The sequence below is a fragment of the Acinonyx jubatus genome, chromosome E1, assembly GCF_027475565.1.
Source record: "Acinonyx jubatus isolate Ajub_Pintada_27869175 chromosome E1, VMU_Ajub_asm_v1.0, whole genome shotgun sequence".
NCBI classification, from domain to species: domain Eukaryota; kingdom Metazoa; phylum Chordata; class Mammalia; order Carnivora; family Felidae; genus Acinonyx; species Acinonyx jubatus.
In genome coordinates, this window is record NC_069397.1 from 53,671,669 (window position 1) to 53,680,009 (window position 8,341).

An 8,341-nucleotide genomic window follows, 5' to 3' on the forward strand; every position below is an offset into this window, starting at 1 on the left:
ACTTATTTTGCAAACAAGTTAGTGTTAATTTCATTATCTTTGGTCAAAGAAGTGATTATAGAGAGAAAGTATGTTTCAATAACACATCTTTGTACATTTTAGATGTTATTACTATTCATTGTATAACGGATTAGGTCCTGACTTCTTCTAGTGTCTTCCACCACCAGCTACAACGTTCCAAATCGACATTCTGAGGTGTCTCCCACCTTTCTGACTTGGAATCCTTTGAGAACTAAAACTGCCCTTCCCCTGAAGTTCTGCTAAATGTAAACCACTTACCTAAACCTAGAGAAATCCACAAGAACTCATAACCTACACAATCTTTGTGCCTATCACTCAGCAGGTCAAGCAGAGATCACCAGAGACATTTGAACTACAAACCCAGGGGACCTGTCTGACTGCACAGCCTGCCCTCACTCTATCTGAGATGCTTCGAGTCCAACATCTAGAAGTCTGCTCCACTGGCAGCCCTCACAACTCGGAAACTGGCTGAACGTTCGATCCAGTCATGAACCATTGGGTTCCTCTTGTTTCCATAGAAAAGCCTCTTGTTTCTTACCTGACTACTTGGACCACAGACCTAACATTGTGAATCCACCCGCATCACTGCCTTCTGGAATGAGTTTGCCTAAACTGACCTATCATCCGGATGAATAGACCAGTTCAGTTGGAAGAAACACGTACCAGCTGAACTGTTAATGTGCGCAACTGCAGAGAAGCTTACATTTAAATTTGATCTGAGTAACCCATCTCTCTGGCAGGACTGACATTTGTGCAGCAAACATTTACTGGTTCCTTCCCTTTGAAATCTCAGACCCCTACCCCCTTCTGCTTAATTCGGGATGACATTTGTATCTCTTTTGCCTGACTGCCACGTCTGTGTGGACTCCTTGCACGTATGCTGTTAGATTTGATTTTCTCTTGTTAATCTGTCTCATGTCAGTTTGAGTCTTAGTCCAGCCAGAAGGACCTTGAGGGGGACAGGGATTCTTGCTCCCCTTCCCTCCTGGGGCTGGCCCGCCACGCCCTCTCCTACTCCTCTGGCAAAGCCCTGGGCTGCTCCACCTCCAAGCCCCCCACCCCTGCAAGGCCTTCTGAGGGTGGCAGGTGGCAGGTGGCAGGTGGCAGGGAGAAGACTCCATGGCCTTTGTCTACGGAAGACTAGAGTGGTGGAGGCAGGTGGAGAGGGAGCCTTGGGCCCAGGGACCAGGTGTTGGGACAGATTGACTTTAGGGGTAAAGATGACAAGAAATGGCATTTGGAGCACATCTGAGCTGCTAACAGGGTGGACAGCTGTACAAGGCTCCAACAGCCATTAAAGTGGAGAACTGGGCTGGAAGATGGGGGGGAGGCAGGAAGTAGGTGCGCACAGACTGGAGGTGGTGCTAGAGTGGGGGGTGGGGGGGACAGGCAGGGACCCTCCCCAGAGAGCAGATCATCAGAGTCAGACTCTAGGGGATGCTGAGTTGAGGGGCCAGAGCAAGGAGTGGGGCCACCTCATCACGTCAACCATAAGCTCCGAACCATTGCTGCTGCTTTGCACCAAATTAATGAAATTAGGAAGTAACTGAAGAAAAAATTGAGAGGAAGTAGATGAGAGAAAACAAAAAAGGATAATTTAGAAGAAGAGAAGGTAGGTTGCCTCTGTACTCAGTTCAAGTCTCTGGAAGGCAGCTGGCATTTTCTGAGCACCAGGGAGACAAGCCAGGCAGGCAGGACATGCGGCTGCTCCCGGTTGTGATCCTTCTCGTCGTCCAAGGTGAGTAAGGCAGGGGCTTACTAAGTACCTGCAGGATCAGGATGGGACACAGATAGGGTCTGTCCTGAGAGAGATGGCAGGGCCTTTCATATCCAGACACTTACGTATTTATAAAACTTTTTAAGTTTTGTTACTTGAAAGGTACAGAGTTAAATGTTAGGGGAAGGAAATAAATAACGCGTACAGTGTCTGTTTTCTAGGCACAGTTTCCCAACCCTGGCAGAGAGAAGGATAGACAGATGACAGATGGATGGATGGATGGATGGATGGACACATGATACACACACACATGCACACATACCTAAATGCATGAGTTCCTGAGGAACTTTAAAGAAGCACAGATGCTCAAGCCCCAGTTGAAACCCACTCAGTCAAGGTGAAGTTCAGGCAACTGGATCATTTAAAAACTTACACATCTGGTCTTGACTTGAAGCTTGAGCCAGAATCCTCTTCTGAAGACCTCAGACAACAGGGAGGAAGGCAGGCAGCAAAACCAGGGTGACAGGCTCTCTGGAGAGTTGCTCGTCCCCACACATCAGCCTGGCTGGGTCTCTTCTCTGGATGATCTAAAGACAGATCATCATCTAGTGTCATTAGCACAACACCTGTGACAGGGACAAACGGCTCTGGTTGTACCAGGAGCGACCAGATGGTCTGCAGAACCAAACCATAGAAAAGACACTGTTGGAGATGAGACTTAAGGGATGAATATAAGGGTTTGCTTCCTTCAAACACAGAAGAAAGCACATTCTAGGCAGAGGGAACAGCTTGCATTAAATTACAGAGACACAGAAGAACAAGGTGTATAGGTAAAAAAAAAAAACAAAAACAAGCAATCACCTGTCGAGTGAGTGTGTTTGGTATGTGCGTGTGTGTGCGTGTGTGTTTACTTCTGTGCCATGTGTCGATTCAGAGGCTGAGGGTTTGTAGGTGTGCGGAGTTTACAGTATCGGGGCATAGATGGGGAGGGGGCCACACTGTCTCACCAGCTCTGGGATTCAGAAATACACCTGTGGCTGCAGTGTGCGCCCTGTGCTACCTGGAAGAGGTGCTGCTTGAGGTCGGGCAGGGGACGGTGGTCAGTAGGATGGTGAGCGTGCAGAGAGCCCTGTATTGGTTAGGAGAGTTAGGAGCCTCAAGGGGGATTCACAAGAGGAGTGACAGAAAAGAAATACTGCAGGGGATGAAGGGACAGACGGGATGTGCCAATTAGACAGAGGGCAGAGGCTCCTGGCTGGTCTTCAGGGCAGGGCCAGAAGCCCCAGTGGCGCCCGGGTCAGCTCTGGGCTCAAGGAAGGATAAGATGCATGTTGGGTTTCTGTTTTCTAGGCCACTTCTCCACCTGCGTGCAGAGAACGGTGAGAGGCACAGCAATGGGCACACTGACCGTGCACTATACTTATGGGCGGGGTTGGGAATCCTACAAGAAATGGTGGTGTCGTGGGTACGAGTGGGATTCCTGCAAAATCCTTGTTAAAAGCACCGGGTCAGAGCAACTGGTGAAGAAGGGCCGAGCATCCATCCAGGACAATCATAGCCGGCGCATATTCACCGTGACATTGGAGGATCTCTGGTATGACGATGCAGACACCTACTGGTGTGGGATTGAGAAAGCTGGCAATGACCTGGGGTACAAAGTATACGTGGATGTTGACCCAGGTAGGTACTACCCTTCCTGTGCTCTGGGACCCTGAGTCCCACCCCCAAAGGAGTCAGGACTATTTCTCTGTCTTCCCCGATGGATGAAGGGGAGTCTCGAAACTCACCTACGACTATGCCTGCCGCTGAAAATCTCTCACGCGGTGGCAAACTCGTGTTCCTCTGGAAATATGTATTCATATTTGGGATAAGAAACCAAAAAGATGCAAGAGAAAGCCAACTTGGCTGAGCAGTGGCACTAAGACAGAAAGGTTCTGCATCCCTGGGGGTGGGGTGTGGGGACCATGGGAGCCACCTGTGACACTCACAACCATGCTTTGCTCTGTGTGTTTAGCCCCTGATCCAACAGACTCTCCCAAGCCTGTAGTGAGAACAACGCTGCCCAGTTGGACTTCCTCTCCTCCTTTTACCCAGGGCATCAACAGCAGCCAGCCTATTGTTCTGATCAACCCCCACAGCAGGTGAGCACAGCTGAACCCACAGACTTTCCCACTGCTGCCCTGGGACAGCTCTCCCCTGGGGCACTCTGACAGGGGCCCCCATTGGCCCTTCTGATGTTTCCTCTGCTGGGGAGAAACAGCAAGGTCTGCACTGGGCCCCCTCTTTGTACCTCTGAGTCCTTAAAGAGCTCCCCCTCCCCACAAGAAACCTAAGCTAAGTTGTTTAGCTGGGCTGCAGGAGAGAAGCTTCTGGTCTCCTTCTGACCTGCCTCCCGACCCCCAAGCAGCCAAAACAGGCGCAGGTGTTTTCAGCCTCAAGTTGTCAGAAGGGAAGGGCTCTGGACTAGCTCCCTGTGGCTGCTGGAGCAAATCACCACCACCCTGGTGGCTGAAGGCAAAACAATGTTATGATCTTAAAGTTCTGGAGACAAGGTCTGGGATGAGTCTCACTGGGCTAAACTCAAGGTGCTGGCAGGGCTGGCTCCTCCTGGAGGCTCTGAGGGAGAAGGGCTTCCTTGTCTTTTCCAGCTTCTGGAGGCCGCTGCACCCTTGGCTCGTGGTCTCTTCCATCAACCAGCAGGGGTGGTTGAGTCTTTCTCACCCTCATTACTCTGACACTGGCTCTCCTGTGTGCTTTCATTTATATAAAGACACTGGCGATTCCATAGGGTCCACCCAGATATCCCAGGATCACCTCCCCATCTCAGGGTCAGCTGGTTGGCAATCTTAAATCCATCTGCATCATTAATTCTCTTGCGCCAAGGAATCTAACACATTCAGAGGTCTGGGGATTAAGACATCTTTGAGGGGGAGTCATTCTGCCCACTGTCAAGGGCAGGTACTTGTTCCATGGATCCAGCTCTCCCCTCCCAAGTGCTTGGGAAATGCTGAGAAGGAGTGGGAAGCTGGCATTCCTGCTTTCTCACATTCCCAACATGGTAGAGAGGTTGGGCCATCAACCTGAAGCCTACCCCCTCAAAAGCATCCAAAGAACAATGAATTAACTCTTTCCTCAAAGGGCACACCCCTGACTCAGTTTCATCCCATCGGAGTTCAGGATGAAGGTGCATTTTCTCCCAGATGCCCCTTCTATGGTCTACCTTCCAGTCCACTCCTTCTTCCTTCCCTTCTCAAGGACCAATTCCTTATAGCTTTGTCCTGCTGGACAATGTGTATGAATGAGGTCAGGCACTTGTCTCATGCTTCACAACTGGCTTTTGTCCTGCTCATGACTATTTGGAGACCAGTTGTTCTGTGGAGTCAGGAGGGGAGGATGAGGGACTTTTAGGAGACTGAAGGGCACGGGTGGAAGCCTGTAGGTGGAGCGATGGGGCCGCAGCCACACAGGGATTGGAACTTGGGAACAGAGCACAGTGAGTTCAAGGATAATTTCAGGAAGTGCAAGGGAGCATGTCTTCTCTCTCAAGAAAACCCCCTGTGAAATGCACATGACAAATCTTGCTCAAGGCAGGCAGAAGGAGAGAACAAAGCCAGCCTGCATGGGGGCCCTGACACTGCTTGTGGGGGAGGGGATGAGGCAGAGGGTGAGGGCATCAGACTCTTGGATACTGATGGGGACTGCTAGGGGGACATATGTGAGCAAGGGCCCAATGGTCCACTAGACCATGTGTCCACTGTTCAGGGTGTATGAGATAGTGCCCCTCCTATGTGCTACCAGATGGGGTTCAGAGTTGGGAGAGACCCCTCCCAAGAGAAGCCAGAAGGTATTCAGCCAGGCTGAATGGTAATATGAAATGTTATATGAGATGAGCTTGAGAGAGGGCAGAATTTATACAAGGTGGGACAGAAGTAGAATCAAATAGGCAAAGGGAAACCTTTGGTCCTGGCTGGCCTGCTGCTGAGGTGGAGGGGATTTGGGGGAGGCAGCCGACAAGCAGGATGAAATCAGGGTGCAGAGGTGCTGGAGCCCAGGCTAAGGCTGCTGGGAGGCCCCTGAATGCTTCGCCTTGGGCAGCATGGCCGTGCCCTCAGAGGGGCTTTTGGGCAGGGACCGGGGCTGGCCTGTCCTCCAGGTCTGGGGGCGGGAGTGAGGGTGGACAGGAAGGGCCTGGAGCGGCCCCTGAAGAGGGACCCCACTCCTGTCAGCACGATCCCTGCTCAGGGCCCTGCTACACAACCTTCACTTTGTGCTTTTGACCTTTGTGAAGTTGCCCCTGCTTGGGTCCTGCTGTGACTGTGATGTGGGGAGTCCGGGGGACTCCAGGGGAAGATACATCAGTCTGAACAGGAGAAACACAGCCCCCACCCCCACCATGGACACCCCCGCACCCTCTGAGCTCTGGTCAGGGAAAGGGCAATGATTACATTTCCGAGACAGATGGGGGTCCCTGTTAGGTGAGGACTCCCCGCGTCCTGCTGTCAGAATTAAAGTCTGGCTCCCTCCCTGCTCTGAACAGGTCGGGAATCTTGGCCTTCAATGTAGCAGCAGAGAATCCTCCTGTGTGGATCCTCCTGGTACCTCCTTTCCTTGCCACCCTCAAGTGGCTCTGCCAAGGATAAATAACTATTACATCGTTCAGGACTCTGGCCAATGATGGGTTTTCCAATTCCAGACCAACCAGTAAGCATAAAACCTGGATTAAATCAACAAGTTCCAGAGCGTGTCCACAAGGACAAAGCCCCCGATGGGCCAGCTGCACAGAGGTCTGCCGATTCCACCTTCTGCTGCATCAGTGCCTCCAAGAAAGAATTCCTTGAACGTAAAAGATGGAAAACAGGGTTGGACCATCGCCCGACCTGCATCTGATCTGTTTGCCCTGTATATTCCCTATTAAAATCTTTGGCTTTCTTGCGCTCCCTGGAAATTATTTTGTTTGGACATTCTTTCAATATTTTATATGTGAGAGGACAACCCTTCCATTCTAGAGGGCGGGAAGTGACTCTAAATCCAATGCTAGAATCCGAATGTGTCTTAGAACTGGGTGGTTGTGGGTATAAATTTGTTGAAACTCATTGAAGTCACTCTTTTTCCCTCTGTAAGGAATCAATGTTTTGCAGGGAGGGGCTTTGAAACAATGCAAATATTCCTGTCCCCTTATCTACATTGGTGGCCTCCAAGCACAGGGGATTCACCCAGTCGTCACCAGAACAGTTCATTTCTGTTCCCCCATTTGTCCCTTGGCCTCACTGGTCCTTACGTGCAGGGGCTCCATGGACTGTTTGGACTTTTCCATCGAGATGGACAGATCTGTCCCCTTCTTGCCTGTGACGCTGCCCATCCCCCAGGCAGCTCACACCCACCATCACCCACTCCTGGGTTTGGCCTGATCTTTGGCCTTTCCATGCTCCCACACCCCTAACCTCCACCCCCCATCTCACCCCAGCTGAACAACGCAAACCCAGGATGCTGGGCTCTTTGTGTTTAACTTCCTCCCACTTACTCATCAAAAACTAACAACACAAAAACAGCCCTTTTCTTTTTAAATTTCAAAGTTATACATTTTCCTCTCAACCGTTTGGTTTTTCAGGGGTGTTTTTTTTTCTCTTTTACTTACATTTTTCCTGGGTTCTGTTCTTTTTTGTCTCTATATTTTGTTTTGAACCATTTTGGGGACTTATATCTCTTTTCTGAGCTCCTTCCTTGGAGAGGTCATGTTGTCTGTAATTTCTCTTAGACTGAGCCAAACTGGCCATCTGGACTCCTCCTCTGTGTCCTGGGGCCGTGGTGCTCATGAAGCAAGTTCTCCAGCTGCATTTTTTTTTAAATAATGTATTGTCAAGTTAGCTAACATACAGTGTATACAGTGTAGTCTTGGCTTCAGGAGTAGATTCCCATGATTCATCACTTACATACAACACTCAGTGTTCATCCCAACAAGTGCCCTCCTCAATGCCCATCTCCCATTTGCCCCAACCTCTAACCCTCACCCCCGTCAATCCTCAGTTTGTTCTCTGTATTTAAGAGTCTCCTAGGGTTTCCCTTCCTCTCTGTTTGTAATTGATTTTTCCTTCAATCCCTTATGGTCTTCTGTTAAGTTTCTCAAATTCCACATATGAGTGAAAACATGATATCTGTCTTTTTCTGACTGACTTATTTCACTCAGCATAATACCCTCCAGTTCCATCCACATTGTTGCAAATGGCAATATTTCATTCTTTTTCATTGCCGAGTCATATTCCATTGTATATACATACTACATCTTTATCTATCTATCAGTTAATGGATATTTTGGCTCTTTCCATAATTTGACTATTGCTGATAGTGCTGCTATAATAATTGTGGTACATATGCCCTATGAATCAGTACTCCTGTATCCTTTGGATAAATTCCTAGTAGTGCTATTGCTGGGTCATAAAGTAATTCTATTTGTAATTTTTTGAGGAACGTCCACACTGCTTTCCAGAGTGGCTGCACCAGTTTGCATTCCCACCAACAGTGCAAAAAGTTTCCATTTCTCCACATCCTCGCCAACATCTGCTGTTTCCTGAATTGTTAATTTTAGCCACTCTGACCAGTGCAAGG

At 49.5% G+C, this 8,341-nt stretch overlaps 1 protein-coding gene across 1 annotated transcript; it reads left to right on the forward strand.

The window, feature by feature from the left end:
* Nucleotides 1-1,136: 1,136 nt before the first annotated feature.
* Nucleotides 1,137-6,955, forward strand: LOC128313396 (CMRF35-like molecule 1). The gene is made up of 4 exons (XM_053211829.1): nucleotides 1,137-1,759; nucleotides 3,089-3,418; nucleotides 3,753-3,879; nucleotides 6,276-6,955. The coding sequence occupies exons 1-4, from the start codon at nucleotides 1,720-1,722 to the stop codon at nucleotides 6,376-6,378; spliced, it is 600 nt and encodes a 199-aa protein (XP_053067804.1). The 5' UTR covers nucleotides 1,137-1,719; the 3' UTR covers nucleotides 6,379-6,955.
* The last annotated feature ends 1,386 nt before the right edge of the window (nucleotides 6,956-8,341 follow it).